This window comes from Balaenoptera musculus, chromosome 9 (assembly GCF_009873245.2).
Source record: "Balaenoptera musculus isolate JJ_BM4_2016_0621 chromosome 9, mBalMus1.pri.v3, whole genome shotgun sequence".
NCBI classification, from domain to species: Eukaryota; Metazoa; Chordata; class Mammalia; order Artiodactyla; family Balaenopteridae; genus Balaenoptera; species Balaenoptera musculus.
Window position 1 is genome coordinate 14,242,740 of NC_045793.1, and position 19,333 is coordinate 14,262,072.

General features: G+C 49.1%; 1 protein-coding gene across 6 annotated transcripts in view; it reads left to right on the forward strand.

Moving 5' to 3' along the window:
• DENND2A (DENN domain containing 2A) overlaps positions 1 to 19,333 on the forward strand; it is a 100,827-nt gene that overhangs the window by 78,546 nt on the left and 2,948 nt on the right. For 4 of the 6 annotated variants that reach the window (XM_036863728.1, XM_036863731.1, XM_036863732.1 and 1 more), the window contains 5 exons: positions 2,558 to 2,641; positions 12,291 to 12,468; positions 14,094 to 14,135; positions 17,411 to 17,528; positions 17,941 to 18,186. In XM_036863728.1, coding sequence (XP_036719623.1) covers positions 2,558 to 2,641; positions 12,291 to 12,468; positions 14,094 to 14,135; positions 17,411 to 17,528; positions 17,941 to 18,186 — 668 coding nt within the window. Of the gene's footprint in view, positions 1 to 1,260; positions 1,541 to 2,557; positions 2,642 to 12,290; positions 12,469 to 14,093; positions 14,136 to 17,410; positions 17,529 to 17,940; positions 18,187 to 19,333 lie in introns of those variants that run through there. The other 2 variants (XM_036863730.1, XM_036863733.1) reach the window with 2 other exon arrangements.

Here is a 19,333-nt window from a genome sequence, read left to right on the forward strand (position 1 = left end):
GAGAGACAATGGACGGTGAAGGGACCCCATCCCTGAGAATGGAGCCTGCCCTGCCCTGGGTCTTGGTCGGTCATCCCAGCCCCCTCCCCTCCTGCTCTGGCAGGAGACAAGTCACTGCGGTGTTCTGATTAGAGGGACTTGGGAGTTTCTCTCGTCACCCCACCTGCCATGGTGCCTGGCACTCTGCCCTGAGAGATTTAGTCTCTTCAAGCAGCAAACACCCACGAGAGCGTAAAGTGCCAGCTGTAGCTGCTGCACGCCGTTCTCGCCATAGGGTCCTTACTGCCCACTGGCTGTTTTTTGCAGCAGCTGCCAGACGTGGGGCACTGAGGAGACGGGGTTTTTGTAGGGGAGGAGGCGGGGGCAGGGACATGGGTAACTTTGGCTCCTTCTTTGGGTCCGGAGCCAGGCCATGGTGCACTAATTAGTGTGTGCCTGTGCATGCATGTGCGTATAAAATACCTGGATTACATCTTTAGACCCTTTACAACATTCAGACGTGCACGTCCATCTCTCATCACACAAGAGGGGTCTTCCCGGATAGGGAGGAGGCCTGAACACCCTCAGCTGTTGGCCCCGGGTCTCCTCATTTAGGAAACAAGGGCTTGTCTGTGACCGGCCCCTCGGAGCTCTGACTTGCTAGGGCTTCAGTGTCTCGTGGGCTCCTGTGTCTCGTGGTCCCCAGAAGCAGCCCACGATTGTCCTGTTACAAATGGCTCAGAGTGTTCTCTCTCTTGCCCAATAAATTATCTTTCCACCCAACACTAGTTCCATGTGGACCTGAAGAGGTGGGAAAATAAAGAAAGGAAGGCCCTGAGAGCTCTGAGGCAGGAAGAGAAGGAAACACAGCATGAGCGAACCTGATGAGAATAACAACAGTGCAACCGTGAGAGCAGGGAACGCCGGAAGCTGCCCTGGGCCAGGCTCCTCTAAGGGTTTGGCCTGTATTCTCTCAGGCTCTTGACAACTCAGTCAGTTGGGTTCTATGAGTAGGAAGCGAAAAAGCACACGGAGGTTAAGTCGCTTTGCTCAAGGGAGGGGTCAGTGGGAGAGCCGGCCTTCAGGCAAGGTCAGCTGGCTCCAGGGAAAGGGAGGAGGCGGAGCAGGCTGCCATGGTCTGGGGGTTGGGGGAGGTAGTGTCTGTGAGGCTGTCCGTCTACAGTCTTTTTAAAAACATGCCATTAGGACCCCCTTGGTGCTTGGCAATCAGGCCAGAATTGTCTCCTGAAGACGCTTAGACACCTGTGCTTTTCTCCTCAGGGCCCACCCGCCCTTACCGCCTTCAGCCTTCCAGCCGGGACCCCAGTGAGGCATGTGGACTGGGTGACCTCCGGAGTCTCTCCCAGCTAGGACATGCTCTGACTCTGCGGCCAGGGTGCCCCAGGCCTCCTGGCACTGCGCTCCTTGGTGCCTGCCCTCCCAGCGATCTTACTCCAGGACTTACTAAGGTCCCCCCACCCCAATTCCTGACCCAGGACTCATCCCCCTCAGGCATCCTGTGATTTCCAAAGTGCCCCAGGGGGGACTTCCCTGGTGGTCCAGTGGTTAAGATTCCGCATTCCCAAGGCAGGGGGCCCGGGTTCAATCCCTGGTCAGGGCACTAGATCCCACGTGCCGCAACTAAGAGCCCACATGCCGCAACTAAAGATCCGACATGCCGCAACTAAGACCCTGCGCAGCCAAATAAATAAATAAATAATTTTAAAAACCAAAAAACAAGGGGCTTCCCTGGTGGCGCAGTGGTTAAGAATCCACCTGCCAATGCAGGGGACAGGGGTTCGAGCCCTGATTCGGGAAGATCCCACATGCCGCGGAGCAACTAAGCCCGTGCGCCACAACTACTGAGCCTGCGCTCTAGAGCCCGCGAGCCACAACTACTGAGCCCACGTGCCACAATTACTGAGCCTGCACTCTAGAGCCCGTGCTCCACAGCAAGAGAAGCCACCGCAATGAGAAGCCCACGCACCGCAATGAAGAGTAGCCCCCGCTCTCCACAGCTAGAGAAAGCCCGCTTGCAGCAGTGAAGACCCAACGCAGCCAAAAATAAATAAATAAATTTTTAAAAAGTGCCCCAGGGGACAACCACGTCATCTACCCAGCTGTGAAGTGGGGGAGTAGACTGTGTAATTCCTGCGGGACCCCTCTAGCTCAAATGCTCTGGGATTCTATGAAGGCGCTACTGAGGGAAAGTCAGCCCTGTAACCAGACATCTGCCCCTCCCCACCCTCACGGAGGCCCACTCCTCTCCCGGGGGATCTGGTTCAGTAGAAACCATCTAGATAGCGTTTCCCTTAGAGGGATTCTACTCGTGGGCGCTTCAGGGCGGTGAGATGCTGAGGTAGCTCACTGTGAGTGCTCCGCTATGGCCCTCTTCACCTTGTGTGGGTTAGAGATGAATACACACCGTGCTGTGGATCCGCTCTCACGGGATTCCCAGGCCTCTGCTCTAGCCTGTGCTCAGCAGCTGGGCGCACCCTCTGCACCTCCTCTCGCAGCTGTAACTGCCTTCTTCTGAGGGGGCCTCTCTGACCCTCAGATGCGCCCCCTCCCCTAACAGGGAGCGCGCACAGGAAGTCTGGCTCACCTGGGAGGCAGGGACCTCGCCAACGATCGAAGCACAGAAGCGCCGCCAAAAAGCATGGTGGGTGTGACGTCGCTGAGGGAGAAAGCCAGAACCCTCCTTCTCTCCTGCGCTCCGCCTAAGGGTACCCCTCTGGGAGGCGTCGGCCTCCGTCTAGTGCTGATTTACGGGAAAATAGCTAGAGGGGATTGAAGTGTTTGTCAGCCAGGCCATGACAAACAAGTAGCTGGCCGCAAGCCGTCTGACCTGGCAGAGTCTATCAAGAAAGCCTTCAGCCTAAGTTCAGCCGGTACTTTCACCCTCATCAGCTGACGCTGCGCTCTACAGGCTGCACATGCACTGAGTTCCAGCCCTGCTTAGTGAGAAGCAGGCCTCTCCCGATTGCCATCCGTAGCCCCAGTCCTCTTAAGACCACAGAGCAGGGCACGAGAACAGGGCACGCCGCGAACTCGGGGCGTGGCCCCGTGATATCGCGGGGCGTGGCCCCGTGATATCGCGGGGCGTGGCCCCGTGATATCGCGGGGCGTGGCCCCGTGATATCGCGGGGCGTGGCCCCGTGATATCGCGGGGCGTGGCCCCGTGATATCGCGGGGCGGACGTTAGCCTGCTTCCGGCCTGTAGTCACCGCCACCAGCACCCTCCACGTCGCACGACTCATCTGCTCAGCGCCGCGGGTGCGTCTGCCCGCTGCAAGAGGGGAGAGCTGGGAGCCGTGGCAAACACCGTGTGAGTTACAGAAGGGTTTTTAAGTTGAGCCAAAAATCTATCAAATTTAGAATAACATTTCTGCTCCGTTTCATCTCTAGGGTGGACACTGAGTGTTTCTTAAGGCTCTGTCAAGCCGAAGTTTAGCAGATGAAAAAGAAAGAATGTTGTTGTGATGGCTTGTTGTGTTGTCATAACAACCCCAATAAATATTTCCCTATACCCCTTTCTTCATTTCCCTGATGATAAACATTTTGTTTTTTAGTTTATTAATTTCAGTTCCCAAAGTTTTGGCCAAATCTACAGACTAGGCTGAATAATGAAGTCAGAGCTGCACATAAACAATTTGTACAGAAGTTGTAGACAGGTTGAAGTTTGTTTGTTTGTTTTTAATTTATTTATTTATTTATTTATTTATTTTCTGGCTGCATTGGGTCTTCGTTGCGGTGCGCAGGCTTCTCATTGCGGTGGCTTCTCTTTGTTGCGGAGCACAGGCGCTAGGCATGCGGGCTTCAGTAGTTGCAGCACACAGGCTCAGTAGTTGTGGTTCATGGGCTCTAGAGCGCAGACTCAGTAGTTGTGGCGCACGGGCTTAGTTGCTCCGCAGCATGTGGGATCTTCCCGGACCAGGGCTCGAACCCGTGTCCCCTGCATTGGCAGGCGGATTCTTAACCAGTGCACCACCAGAGAAGTCCCAGGATGAAGTTTTTAATAGTCAAGAAATTTACTTCTTATCTTTTTGTAGTGCATTAAGACCAGAAGCCAAATGACAGACTTCTAGCTAATGATAAGTAGGATTAGGTGGTCAAATCTTGACAAATTTAGAGTTTGAACCTTGGCCTTGACATGGGATAACTAAACAAATAAGTCCATGTGTAGCTGTGTGCCGTCATCTTGTTGTGTGTTCCTTTGGGTTCATTTTTAATCAGTTTCTGTAAGCTTAAATAGGGTCCCCTATCTTGTCTGGAATCAGTTGCACCAGCAATGTTTGCCATCTCAGAAAAAGGTTGGGTTTGTGGCATTCCCTCTCCAGGCAGGTGAGCTTGCCAAGGCCTACCCAAAAGTGTGAGTAGCTGCCATCTTGGTGGTCCGGCACCCAGAATACTACTTCAGAGGTCCTCAGAGTGGCTGACAGGGACATACCTACATTTAATTCAGCAGAGTGCTATGAAAGATGCAATTTTAATAGCACAATGCCATCAGACTGATTACATATTAACTACCTATTTTTGCCTATAAAGAAGATAGCATTTGAAGCAACATTTAGACAGTAGCATAGCCACAAATTGTCTTCTACTCCAAACCCATCACTGGCAGAATCTTGGGCTGGAAGCGTACTCCAGTTCTTCCCTCAGATTCAGATCCCTCCCAGGCTGTGCTGGCTTTGTGTGTAGTCTTTTGGGCCCTTACTGCAGCAGTTTAACAACTCTCCAACACTTGTATCCATTAGTTGCTAGAGTGAGGTGTCGCCATTGCTCTTCTGTCCTGTCTGTGCTAATGAGCTATAGAATTACCCTCTGACGACAGGCCTCGGTTCTTTTCAATGTTGCTATTTCCAGCTCCTGGCTCCTATTTCCACTTCCTGGCTTTCTCTCTCTCTCTTTCTTTCTTTCCTTCTTTCTTCCTTCTTTCCTTCCTTCCTTTCTTTCCTTTCTCTTTCTTTCTTTCTTTCCTTCCTTTCTTCATTTCTTTCTTTCTTTCATTTTTTGGCTGGGTTGGGTCTTCATTGCTGCACACGGGCTTTCTCTAGTTGCAGCGAGCAGGGGCTACTCTTCACTGCGGTGCACGAGCTTCTCATTGAGGTGGCTTCTCTTGCTGTGGAGCAAGGGCTCTAGGCGTGCGGGCTTCAGAAGTGGTGGTACATGGGCTCAGTAGTTGTGGCTCGCGGGGTCTAGAGCAAAGGCTCAGTAGTTGTGGTGCATGGGCTTAGTTGCTCTGCAGCATGTGGGATCCTCCCCGACCAGGGCTCGAACCTGTGTCCCCTGCATTGGCAGGTGGATTCCTAACCACTGCGCCACCAGGGAAGCCCTCTCTCTCTCTTATAGTTCATAGTTTGTAGATGTTAAAGCTGGAACGTCCACTTTCCTCATGTTAAAGATGAGGAAGCTAAAGCCTGGAGAAGGGCTTTACCTGAGATCACACAGAGAGAAGCAGACCCAGTTTTCTTGAGGCCCAGCCTGTGTTCTTTTTAACTCGGTGACACATTACTCCAGGGTTTGATAGTATAGTAATGGAAATACGGCAGCCACCTCCTACTAAGTCTCACCAGGCCCCAGACTAGATCCGAGTTACCTTTCACTCACGTTCCTGGGATTGATGCACAGTAGGGGAAACACTTTGCTTGGAATGCTAAAGGATGCTGATGGGCTCATCCTTCAAATTCCTGGGGTCTATCCAACTCTGGAAACTCATCATTTACATTTCTGGTAGCATCTTAGAGAAAGCTCTGTGCTTGATTCTTACTGGTTGCTAGGTGAGTTGGGAGGCTGCCCAGCACAGTAACCCCAAGTAGGGCACAAGGGCTTTGTAGCAACCAGAACCATAGTGTCTTCTCCAGGAGAACTTAAGCAGTCACAAGTGTATCCGGATGTCTCTGGACTGATGCTTCGACCCTCAGGAACCACCACAGAACTGCAAAGCATTCTGAGACCCGACCCTTCTCCCCTGTGCCCATCTTTTAACCTTGTGTCCCAGCCAACCTCCCACTGGGGCATCTCCTCCCCCCCAATCCCCCCCACTCCCCACCCCCCGCTTTTGTACAGATTGATCACAGCTGCGGGCCCTGGTGTTCCTGTCCATCCATCACCCCCACTGTAATGCGAGCCAGCTTCCAGGGCTCTCTTCCTAGGACTTCCTTCAGAAACACTGCCTGTCCTCCAACCAGCAGATGCTCAGTAAGGCTACACATTAAGGGGCAAGTGAACTTGAAGAGTCATCCTTAGCGTCCCCAGAACCACAGACTGTTCTTTGCATATTCCTAAGAAACCACCAATCCCAGCAGGGCCCATCCCCGTGGAAGGCTCCTCTAGCCTTCACGAGTCGGGGAATAAAATTTCGACAGGCTACACTCAGAATAACCCCTTCTTTTCTCTTCCACCATTTATTTTGGGGGAAGAGCTGCCACTAGCTGTATTATTTACAGAATCTGACCTTTCCTTCTAGTGTTTCAAGAGGCAGTACTTTTTTTTAGAATATTGGTGGGGCTGGAGAGCAAGAGGGATGTGACGCTGCCAGCACTGCCCACCTGCCATGTGGCTCCTGACACTCTGGGCTCCACAGGTGCCAGCTAACGAGGTGGCAGTGGGAACCAGGTGTGGAACATTGGGACCCAGCTGCAACAGCGAATCAGACTATTCAAAAAACAAACAAACAAACAAAAACCACTTGTTAGGAGAAATCACAAACAGTGGCAGCACCTACCTACATGGCCAACAGGTGACGCAGCTGAGTTGTCATCAAACTGAGTACAGTTGTCCTTTAGCTCCCTGCGTTCCAGTTAAATGAATGAATTTCTGCTTTCTTTCCGTGACGTTTATTCACCGGCCCGATGTATCCAGCGCTGGCGTTGCTCATCATTGTCTTCTCAACTTGTTCCAACGCCTTCCCGGTCCAGTTGGTTCACACTCACTGCACCTAAGCCGGCACACCCTGTCCCCCCACCCCAGCCCTGCAGGGCTTCCGCCAGGAGACACAAAGCGCTGCAGCATCACAGAGAAGGGAGAACCCATTAGACTTTCTCCTTCTAGGATGAGGCCAAAAGAAAGCAGAAGGGCGGGAGGCCTTTTCTTTGATTTGGGGTAAAAAACAGTTGAACAGTTGTATTTTTCTATTGCAGCGACTGAGAAAAACCCAAAGGCTTCTGGCCGTGCCTCTTCGTACCTCCATTCCTCAGTCTGTATCTCTTTACCGCCCCCAGTCTGCAGGACTCCTCTGTCCCCACCCTGCCCCCATCCTGAATGCAGAGGTTACTTTAACCTCTTTTATTTTATTTATTTATTTTATTATTATTATTATTTTAATGTTATTTATTTATTTGTTTGTTTATTGGCTGCATTGGGTCTTCGTTGCTGTGCACGGGCTTTCTCTAGTTGTGGCGAGCGGGGGCCACTCTTCGTTGTGATGCACGGGCTTCTCATTGCCGTGGCTTCTCCTATTGTGGAGCATGGGCTCTAGGTGCACAGGCTCCAGTAGTTGGGGCTCGCGGGCTCTAGAGCGCAGGCTCAGTAGTTGTGGCACACGGGCTTAGTTGCTCCGTGGCATGTGGGATCTTCCCGGACCAGGGCTGGAACTCGTGTCCCCTGCATTGGCAGGCAGATTCTTAACCACTGGGCCGCCAGGGAAGTCCCTACTTTAACCTCTTTTAGCCTCGGGCTTGTTAGCTATAAAATTCAAAAGACGATGCACTCCATCTCTAAAATCATTTCCAGGTCTAAAATTCTGTGATTCTATAACTTCCCTGAAGTCAGAAATGCTCAAATCACACCTCGGAAATGTAAACGGACTCTTTTTTTTTTTTAATATTTATTTTATGTATTTATGTATTTATTTATTCTTGGCTGCGTCGAGTCTTAGTTGCGGCATGCAAGATCTTTCGTTGCAGCCCACGGGCTTCTCTCTAGTTAGGTGCAGGCTCTCTAGCTGTGGTGTGGGCTCCGTAGTTGCGGCACATGGGCTTAGTTGCCCCACAGCATGTGGGATCTTAGTTCCCCGACAGGGATCAAACCCACGTCCCCTGCATTGGAAGGCAGATTCTCAACCACTGGACCACCAGGGAAGTCCCCTGTCAACGGACTGTTAAACATGAGTGCTGCATTTTTATTCTCCTTTAGTGACTTGACTAAAGTGAGAGTTTCAAAGACTTGCTGAAGAGACCATGGATGACAGCGTCTGTGGCCTGGACCATCGCATGATCCACTCTTTTCCAAGTAATATTTAGGAACTTACAACAAATGTGCTATAAAAAGAGGTGGATTTCATACACAAGGCTTCCTTCAGGGAATTCCTTCTTAGGGTCTCTTTTAAGGGACTCCCTCTAGTCACTTGGAAATGAAAACCAACATCCCAGTAAAACATGTAAATGTCAAAATTCCAACTCAACCATCACTGTCTACCTGTCTCCACCCCCCGCCCCCACCAGTTCTCTCGTCCAAATCATCGGCTTCCAAGCCTTTTTACTGCAGTCCCCAATAAGAAATACATTTTAGGGACTTCCCTGGTGGTCCATTGGTAAACAATCTGCCTTCCAATGCAGGGGACGCGGGTTCGATCCCTGGGCGGAGAACTAGGATCCCACATGCCGCGGGGCAACTAAGCCCGTGCGCCACAACTACTAAGCCTGCGCACCTCAGCTAGAGAGCCCATGTGCCGCAAACTACAGAGCCCATGCACTCTGGAGCTCACACGCCACAACTAGAGAGAAACCCACGCACCGCAATGAAAGATCCCGCATGCCGCAACAAAGATCCCGCGTGCCACAACTAAGACCCAACGCAGCCCAAAAAATAAATAAATAATTTTTTTAAAAGAAATACATTTTACATTCTGACCCAATATACTACCCACATAATACACACAGATAGTTATTTACAACTGGAAAAAAATGCAGCATGTTCTCTTATTTTCTATTCTATTCTTCTTGTGGTAGTTGTTGGTTTTTTTTTTTTAATTATTTATTTATTTATTTATTTATGGCTGTGTTGGATCTTCATTTCTGTGCGAGGGCTTTCTCTAGTTGTGGCAAGTGGGGACCACTCTTCATCGTGGTGCGCAGGCCTCTCATTATCCCGGCCTCTCTTGTTGCGGAGCACAGGTTCCAGACGCGCAGGCTCAGTAATTGTGGCTCACGGGCCTAGTTGCTCCGCGGCATGTGGGATCTTCCCAGACCAGGGCTCGAACCCGTGTCCCCTGCATTGGCAGGCAGATCCTCAACCACTGCGCCACCAGGGAAACCCTGGTAGTTGTTTTTAATGCTAATAACAACCCACTGAAATTATTTCAAGACCCCACAATGGGCTGTAAATATAGTCTGCAAAAACCTGTTCTAGACACAACTATCCTTGTTTATATTTTAATGTCCTTCTAGTTTTCTAAGTCATGACCTCACACCCATAGTACTTGAGCAGATCAACTTTGTAGACTGGCCACATGCAAATACAGATTAGTCCTAAAAATCAAAAAGTTTTAGAATAAAGTGATTTCAGCACATTCAGTGATCTATAGATCAAGGAAATTAGACATAAATGGTAAGCAATTCACTAAAAGTATCAGCGTTCTTGATATCTAGGAGAAAGTGATGCCTTAAGAAAAAAAGCTTCTGTGCTTTTCAAGAAGATCCTTTGAAAGGCAGAAGTCACTTCACCCCAAGCTGCGGGCTGAATTTTTGATGTTGCTCTTCTTGGTATAAGTCTGAACTTTAGTCTCTCTCACCCTTACTCAGCTAATAAAGAAGGTATTGTAGTGATAAAAACAAAACGTTGGGGTAGCATCTTTCTCATTTTGAGGGTGATCATTTGAAAGGAAACACAAGACCAAATGTCAGTGAAATATGTGGATGCTACGCTACTAAGAGGCATTTCATGACTCCAGTGAGTATTAGGAGATTGATTATTTGCTAAGATAGAGAACAGGAAGGTTAGGAGACATGCTGATAAATGGACGAGATTCAACATTACCCTTATTAGGTTAGGGGCCCCAAAGTGGGAGCAGGATAGAAAAGAGGGCTAGTGTATATTTTAAGGATTTCTCAGGGGGTACTAGATTTAGAGGAACTCACTAGATTCAGAGGAATTTAAATGATTGGGGGGGGATTGCTTTCTTTTATATATATATAAGTTTATCTATTTATTTTTGGCTGCGTTGGGTCTTTGTTGCTGTGCGCGGGCTTTCTCTAGTTGTGGAGAGCGGGGGCTACTCTTCATTGCGGTGCGCGGACTTCTCATTGCGGTGGCTTCTCTTGTTGCGGAACACAGGCTCTAGGTGCGAGGGCTTCAGTAGTTGCGGCACGCGGGCTCAGTAGTTGTGGCTCACGGGCTCTAGAGCACAGGCTCAGTAATTGTGGCACACGGGCTTAGTTGCTCCGCAGCATGTGGGATCTTCCCAGACCAGGGCTCGAACCTATGTCCACTGCAGTAGCAGCAGATTCTTAACCAATGTACCACCAGGGAAGCCCTGCTTTTTTTATTGCAGTAAAATATACATAACCATAAAATTTACCATTTAAATCATTTTTAAGTGTATGATTCAGTGGCATTAAGTACATTCACAGTGTTTGCAACCATCACTACTATCCCTTTCCAGAGCTTTTTCATCATCTCAGCTGTGACTCTGTACCCTTTAAGCAACAGTGCAACACTCTCCCTTCCCCCAGCCCCTGCTAACCTCTATTCTACTCTGTCTCTATGGATTTGCCTATCCTAAGTCCCTCATATAAGTGGAATCATACAATATTTGTCTCTTTCTGCCTGGCTTAATTCATTTTTTTAAAATATTTATTTTATTTATTTATTTTTTAGGCTGTGTTGGTCTTAGCTGCGGCACGCAGGATCTTCTTTGAGGCATGCAGGCTCTTAGTTGGGGGGCGTGGGCTTCGCTCTAGTTGTGGCGCTTGGGCTCTCTAGTTTGTGGCACACGGGCTCTCTAGTTGAGGCGTGGGACCTCAGTAGTTGTGGCGTGTGGTCTTAGTTGCCCCGCGGCATGTGGATGTTAGTTCCCCGACCAGGGTCCAAACCCACATCCCCTGCATTGTAAGGCAGATTCTTTACCACTGGACCACCAGGGAAGTCCCTAGCCAATATCTTTTAATCCACCTCTTTTCTCCTTAAGTAAACCAGAGCTAAGTGATTTTTTTAAATGGCCTCAGGAAAGTTTTATGACAATGAGATTATAGGTGCCTGACATCATGGGAACCTAGTAAAGGAGCATTCATCTATCCAGAACTCAGCTTCCCTGCAACTTTGCGTAAACAGAGCACAGCTGAGAACTAGGGCAAATGTTCAAAAGATGTCCTAACAAATGAAATGCTGGTTACAGGGCCCTGAAGATGACTTGGTATACTCACAGACGAATCCACTGGGCCCTCACTTTTGTTTTATTCTTACCTTAGACATTTCTAACAAGCTTCTAAAGTTTCCAATCCCATAGCATTTTAGAAACAGCATATTAGAATGAGAGGAGAGGGAAGCAGCTGTGAGCAGGCTCAGTAGCGATAAGAAACGATTGCAAGGGAGAAGAGAAAGTCTGCTCTCACTCATCTCAGAAGGCCGCCAGTCATCACTGTGCTGCGGCTCAGTAGGACTGATATCAAAGTGATAATCCCAAGTAATCCACCCTTCATTCAACAAACTGAGTCTGAATCCAGGCACTGAGCAAAGCGCTGTGGATCACGCACGATTAATAAGGCCCCGCGTTTGCCAATAAAAGGCTACATTATGGGACTTCCCTGGTGGTCCAGTGGGTAAGACTCCACGCTCGCAATGCAGGGGGCCTGGGATCGATCCCTGGTCAGGGAACTAGATCCCACATGCATGCTGCAACTAAAGATCCCAGGTGCCACAACTAAGACCCAGCACAGCCTAAATAAATAAATATATATATTTTTTAAAAAAGGCTACATTATGATCATTCTGCTTTAAGAGAGACTATTTCTCTGAATGGTGTTATTTTTCTATGTTTTGGGTTCTGGGCAAGAAGCAACTGTATGTGAGTTTCGCTTTTACACGAACCGAGCCGTTTGGAGCGGACGGCTGCACATGAATACTGAAGGACTTACCCTGTTTTCCCTTGATCACACCTAGGTTTTCATGCTTGGCGGAGAGACTGTGTATTTGAATACAAAGCATCTTCAATAAGAGAAGGAGTACCCATGAGAAGAGAGGCTTTTGTTGTTTGGGGGTGTTTGGGGAGGGAGGGGGAGTGGGAGCTGGAGTGTGAACAGCTCTCTCTGGCCCCCGTGGAGGCTGCCCACCTCCCCTAAATCGGCCCTTTCTCCCCTCTCTCCCCGCTGCAGCACCCTGTCCAAGTGCTGCCACGCGATGGTGGCGGTCATCTACCCCTTCACCTGGCAGCACACCTACATCCCCGTGCTGCCTCCTGCCATGATCGACATAGTGTGCTCGCCAACCCCCTTCCTCATTGGGCTGCTCACCAGCTCGCTGCCGCTGCTCAGGGAGCTGCCGCTGGAAGAGGTGAGCTCGGGGAGGTCCCCTGTGCCCTGCCTGTGGGCCGGGGCAGAGGGCAGGTGCTGGCTGTGGCTCTGCCAACAGGCAGGGTCGGGGAGCAGGGGGACCCCACAGCTTTGTCTGGGAGTTCGCCGCCCCAAGCCGGCTTCAGTAGACCCCCAGTGACTGCAGACTCGGTTTCCCCTCTAAATGAACCTACTGCCATGTATACGCATTGAGAAGGGCAGCAATCAACAATTTACCCAGATTTTAATACACCTAATCCATAAAGAGCCATCCACCCTATCCTTCCCTTCTCCATCCCGCAACACTGAGGGAAGAAAGCACACAAAGAGCTAACAATAACTGGAAATTATCTTTGGGCTAATAATGAAGTCTTGACAAAGACTGTGCTCCTACAAGGAGGTCCTTTTTCATATCAGTTAAAAAGACAGCAACCAAAATGTTTTTAATGTTGGAGTTCTGGATTTTCAAGTTAGCATCCAAGTGAGGAAAGCCCTTGGCGTTTCTGTGGTTATTTAGTCACAGCCCCTTCCTCTAAACAGTCTCTGTCCCCGTGTACTGCGAACTTCCAGCAGTCAGAGCAGAACCGTGGGGGCTGAATGACGCTGCGCCGTCCTGAACCCCCAGGGAACCCCTGGCCCTGAAATCCTCCCCGTGTCCCCAGATGCAGCTCCTCTAATTGCCCAGATAGTCCTAAAGTCCCGTTAAATATCAACCATCAGACTCAGGTCTTCGAGTGTGGGTTTGTGAACTGCAAAGAGTTTGCCTGGGTGCCCTCAATCCCGCACATGACTCAGTTCCACCCCAGGAGAAGGTGTGAGAAGGAAGGAGAGTGCTCCCTTAACTCCTGGGCCAGGTGTCAGAGCCCATGATTCCCGCTGCTGGTGGAATCATGGTGGCCATCCAGGCCCCTGCTCATCCTCCATCATAGCCAGTGGCCCACGCTGAGGCCTGGGGCTCGGCCACTCGCATGATCCTATGAGTGAGCGCCTCCTTAAGTTTCGCGCCCTAGGCCCTTCACGTGCTTCACCCTAGTTGTGGCTCTGGGTCTCAGCCTCACTCTCAGGAGGGAGGAGGGAGGTGCTTTAGCCTGAAAGCCTTGACTCATGGAAGCCCAGCACCTGTAGCTTGACTTACTCTCCCGTTGGGTCCAGTCCTCTGGGTCTCTCCCCTCCTACCCCATTAAAACAAATGACAGGGCTAAGTGTGTCACTGGGAGGTAGGAGGAGGGAGGCTTGGGGGGGTGGGTGAGTGGCAGAACCAAGTGGAATGGAACGATGGGGGGCTCTAGCCTCGGCGCCTCCTCAGGACCCACACACTAAAAAACTGGTCTGAGCGGCTTTGCCTTAGCCAGTCCGGGAACAGGGCAGGGAGTCCAGCCTGTGGCCCACACATGTCCCAAGCCTGCAGTTACAGTGTTGAAAGTGTGCGTTTCTGGAAAGCGCTTTCCCCGCACCTCCCCCCTTCATCATCTGTGGCTACGGTGGCAATGTCAGGAAACCACAAATGGCCCCCTCCACCCCCAGCCCTGCTGCCACTCTGGGTGCCAAGAAGGAGGAAGCTAAGAGTCCATCTCTGTATCCCGGAAGCCCTGGTAACAATAATAGTCCCTTTTCCTTATCTCATAGGTCCTTGTGGTCGACCTTGTCAACAATCGGTTCCTCAGACAGGTGAGTAAGAAGTGCAGCTTCACTCACTGCTTGCTCTGTTTTCACCTCCTTGTTGTTCGGAGCTCAGCTTTCCAGCTACGGAAAGGCTCCCTTGTGTGCCTGAAGTTGCACAACAGGTCAGGGGGCTTGGGCAGTCCCCTGGCCAGGGCTCGACTGAGGATAGGACAGAAGACGGGGCCAAAGAGGAGGGCTCTGGACAAAGGAGTGATTCCCACGTCTTCTGTCACAAAACGGTTTACTGACAATTAGAATCTTTGTATAGGTTATAACTATAGAACTTGTCTTTCTTCAACATGCTTTTCAGTGACATTTGATAACAAATTTCATGATATAACATGAAGTGGAAAAAATCAGGATGCAAATTGTATACATTATTTTGCTGACCTTGTTTTTTTAAAAAAGAATAGAAACAAGAAAGAGAAAAAAAATATATATATATATATATATAAACTCTAAAAAAAGATTGAAAGGAAAACTCACCAAAACATTAATTCTGGTTGTCTTGGGGTGGGAGACTGAAAAGGAGACAGATTATAAGTGATTTTTAATTGTTTTGATACTTTCATATATTTTCTATAATGATTATAAACTACTTTCATTATCAGAGAAAGTAATACACAGTTAGTTTCTTGTTAGCACTTGCCAGAAAGGCCTGACTCCTATCAGATCTTGCAAAGAATCATTACATAAAGGCTTTCTGGGCATCCTGAAGGACTGCTTTTACACTTGGAAAGGCCACTGAAAAGTTATACATGTTAATGCCTTTTTTTTTTATCATTAGTTCCATCTACTTTCACTTCCCACAGGCCCTCTGGGTAGGCCCATCCCCAAGGCCTTCCTGCTTTGAGACCCAGATCATAAAGCGAGCTTTGAATAATACTGGTCATCTGCCCTGACCCGAGTCCCCGGGTTAGAACTAGCCATCCCATGGGGTCGGGGGGTAGGGGACAGTGGGAAACATTGATTGAGGAACCACTAGGTGCCAAGCACTTTCACAAATTAATTGTGTTGCATTTAATCTCCCCCCCCAGCTTTATTGAGATATTATTGACACATATCATATGTAAGTTTAAAATGTACAACATGATGATTTGATGTACATACACGCTGAGAAATTATAACCACAGTACTGTTAGTTAACCCCCCATTGCCTCACATAATTACCTTCTTTGTGTGGTGATAACATTTAAGATCTACTCTCTTAACAACTTTCAAGTGTATGTTAACTATGGTCACCAAACTGTACATTAGATTCCCTAGAATTTATTCATTTTATAACTGGAAGTTTGTACCCTTTGACCAACATTTCCCCATTCCCCTCACCCCTCAGCCCCTGGTAACCACCATTCTACTCTCTATTTTTATGAGTTCAGTTTATATATATATATAACTTTTTATGTTTTTGGCTGCGCCACGGGGCTTGCAGGATCTTAGTTCCCTGACCAGGGATTGAACCCAGGGCCCTAGCAGTGAGAGCACTGAGTCCTAACCACTGGACCACCAGTGAATTCCCTGAGTTCAGTTTTTTTAGATTCCACATATAAGTGAGAACATACAGTATTTACCTTTTGCTGTCTTATCTACTTCACTTAGCATTAGTCTATCCGTGTTATCACAAAAGTCAGTATTTCTTTCTTTTTTATGGCTGAATAATATTCCACTGTGTGTATGTGTATGTATGTGTATATATACACATACACATGTATACACACGTACATACACATCTATAAAAACGTCTATTCATGCCCTTTGCCCATCTTTTTTTCTATTGAGTTGTATGAGTGCCTTATATATTTTGGATAGTAACCCCTTATCAGATATATGCTTTACAAATATATTCTCCCATTCTGTAAGTTGCCTTTTCATTTTGCTGATTGTTTGTTTTATTGTGCAGAAGCTTTTTAGTGTGATGTACTCTCACTTGTTTACTTTTGCTTTTGTTACTAGTGCTTTTGGTATCAGATCCCCAAAAATTGTTGCTAAGATCAATATCAAGGAGCTTTTCACCTATATTTTCTTCTAGTAGTTTTACAGTTTCTGTTCTTACATTTAACTCTTCAATCCAATTTTTTTTAATCCACATAATTTTTGTGAGTCATATAAGATAGGGGTCCAATTTCATTCGTATAAGATAGGGGTCCAATTTCATTCCTTCGTATGTGGATGTCCAGTTTTCCCAACACCATTTATTTAAGAAACCATCCTTTCAGACTTCCCTGGTGGCACAGTGGTTAAGAATCTGCCTGCCAGTGCAGGGTACACGGGTTCGATCCCTGGTCCGGGAAGATCCCACATGCCGCGGAGCAACTAAGCCCATGTACCACAACTACTGAGCCTGTGCTCTAGAGCCCACAAGCCACAACTACTGAGTCTGGCATGTCACAATTACTGAAGCCCATGCACCTAGAGTCCATGCTCCGCAACAAGAGAAGCCACCGCAATGAGAAGCCCACACACCGCAGGGAAGAGTAGCCCCCGCTCGCCGCAGCTAGAGAAAGCCCGCACACAGCAATGAAGACCCAGTGCAGCCAAAGAAAAATAAATAAATAAATTTATTAAAAAAAAAAGAAAAAAGAAACCATCCTTTCCCCATTAAATATTCAGCTCCCTTGTCAAATATTAGCTGACCATATATGTACAGGTTTATTTCTGGGCTCTCAATTTTGTTCTGTTTGTCTATATGTCTGTTTTTTTGCCAGTACCATACTATCTTGTTTACGGTAGCTTCGTGATAAAGTTTGAAATCCGGAATTATGATGCCTCCAGCTTTGTTCTTCTTTCCCAAGATTGTTTTGGCTATTCAAGGTCTTTTGTGGTTCCATACAAATTTTACGATTGTTTTTTCTATTTCTGTGAAAAATGTCATTGGAATTTTCATAAGGATTGCATTGAATCTATAGATGGCTTTGAGTAGTATGGACATTTTAACAATGTTTATTCGTTCAATCCATGAGCACAGAATATCTTTCCATTAATTTATATCTTCTTCAGTTTCTTTCATCACCGTCTTATATGGTGCATTTAATCTTCACGGTGAGGTAGATACTGATTGGTAGCCCATTTTACAGATGGGAAAACTGAGGCTCACATAGCTTGTAAAAAGTGGAATCAAGATTCAAACCTCAGACCTCTAGTTCTAAGTTGTGTTCTTTCCACTAAAGCAGGAACTGTGCCAGGCCTGCCCCGCAGTGTCCAATGTGTCCTGCTGGCCAGGATGCAGCCACCATCCCCAGAAGCACTGGGGCGGTGGCCCACCCGTTTTTTCTGCTTTACAGATGGATGACGAGGATTCCATTCTGCCCCGGAAGCTTCAGGTAGCCCTGGAACGCATTCTGGAACAGAGGAATGACCTTGCTAGTGACCAGGATGACAGGTCCCCAGACTGCAAGCGTGGTAAATGCTCATGCACCTCCCAGACCGCACCCCCTCTTCCATCATGGAGTCAGGGAGCAAATGGACTCTGAGCATCTGTCCCACTTGGCACTGGGTTAAGCAGGAAAATAGGCAAGAGGTATACAAGGAGAGAGGCTGGGTGCTCATCCCCTTTATCAGGACCTCATTCTTATCAGGACCTCATTCTAACAATGAGTTGTGGGGAAGACTTTTCCCACCCCATTTTGGCCCTAAAATATCTGTTTAAAGGTGGGGAAGAAGTGACGTGCTCACTGTGGGTAATCTGCTTCGTGGATCATTGCGGTTTGCCATCCAGGGAGCTAGCATCCTTGTCTTAGTGACTGGCTTGCCCCAAAAGCTCTGCCTCAGCCCTCCACCCTCACCGGTCCTGGTCCTTCCCCCTTTTGCTCAGGCCCTGAGTCCAGCCCCTTGAACGAGGTGGTGTCCGAAGCCTTTGTCCGCTTCTTCGTGGAGATCGTGGGCCACTACTCGTTGTTCCTGACGGCGGGCGAGCGAGAGGAGAGGACCCTGCAGCGAGAGGCCTTCCGCAAGGCCGTCTCCTCCAAGAGCCTCCGCCGGTTCCTGGAGGTCTTCATGGAGACCCAGACGTTTCGGGGCTTCATCCAGGAGCGGGAGCTGCGCCGGCAGGATGCCAAAGGTCAGGAGGCATGTTCCCTGTTGGGGGCTGAGGCAGCCGGAGATGCCCAGACCCCGGGTGGATGTTGAGCAGGGAGGAAGGTCAGGGGCCAGGGCACAGATGGGAACAGCGTGCGGCCTCCTCTGGAGGACGTTCATTCTCGCCACCTCTGAGCTGGGGAAACTGCCCCTGCGTCCTGCCGTCTCCTCAGACGTCACTTCCCCTCTGCTGCCCATTCCCAGAACCACACTGCAGGTTCTGGCAGCAAGTTCCCTCCTGTTCTATTCTCCCCAGCTGAACAAAACTCTCAAGGACACCCTTCCCTTCCCCTCTCTGCGGCGCCTCTTCTCCTTTTCCTCAGACCTCCTCTGGTTCCCTCTGCCCTTCTTCCTCCCCCTCTCCTCCGGTACCTGGGGATGGGATAGAGGAGGAGAGGATGGCCCCACGCCCTCGGCTGTACGTGGTGCCACTGAGCCCAGCGGGCTGGCCATGGGGGAGGCAGGACGGCAGAGACTCCCACAACCTGCGGAGTTTGTGGGTCATCACTCCACGAGACCACCCACCCCCGCCCCACCCCTCACTCCTTGAGGTTCCCCTGTCTCTCCTAGTCTCCCTGTCCCTGTTGCTGGATTCCGTCATGCTTGTAGTGATGGAGGAGCAGGGAGTGTGCACCAGGAGAATGAAACCATTCCCATCTCCTTCTCACATCGTTTTAAGTCCTTTTGGGAATCTAAAAACTAGAAATGTCAGCAAAGGCTATCCCAGATGGGAGCTGGACCCGAGAAGGGGAAAGATGCTCAACACTGAGGAGATGCCTCACAGTGACCAGGGGTGGGGGCCAGGGAAGCAGCTGGCCCAGGCCTCGGTGTCCTCTGGGGCTGCGATTGCAGAGACTGATCTGAGGAACCAAAGCTCTACATTCCCAGAGCTCTTTGCAAGGCAGAAAGGGAGTCTGCCACACTTCAGGTGTTCTGATGAGTGCTATCTGAAGAGACAAAAGAAAATGGATTAGCGAGTATGAGTCCCACAACTCCTGATGAAAGGATTCCTTTTAATAGAAGACCTGCTGGGTACACAGATCACTATTCGATAGAGAGAGCGAGACATATGGCTTAAAAGTAGCACAGAAGGAGGCCCCTGTCTGTGGAAGATCACTAGGAGATGAAGA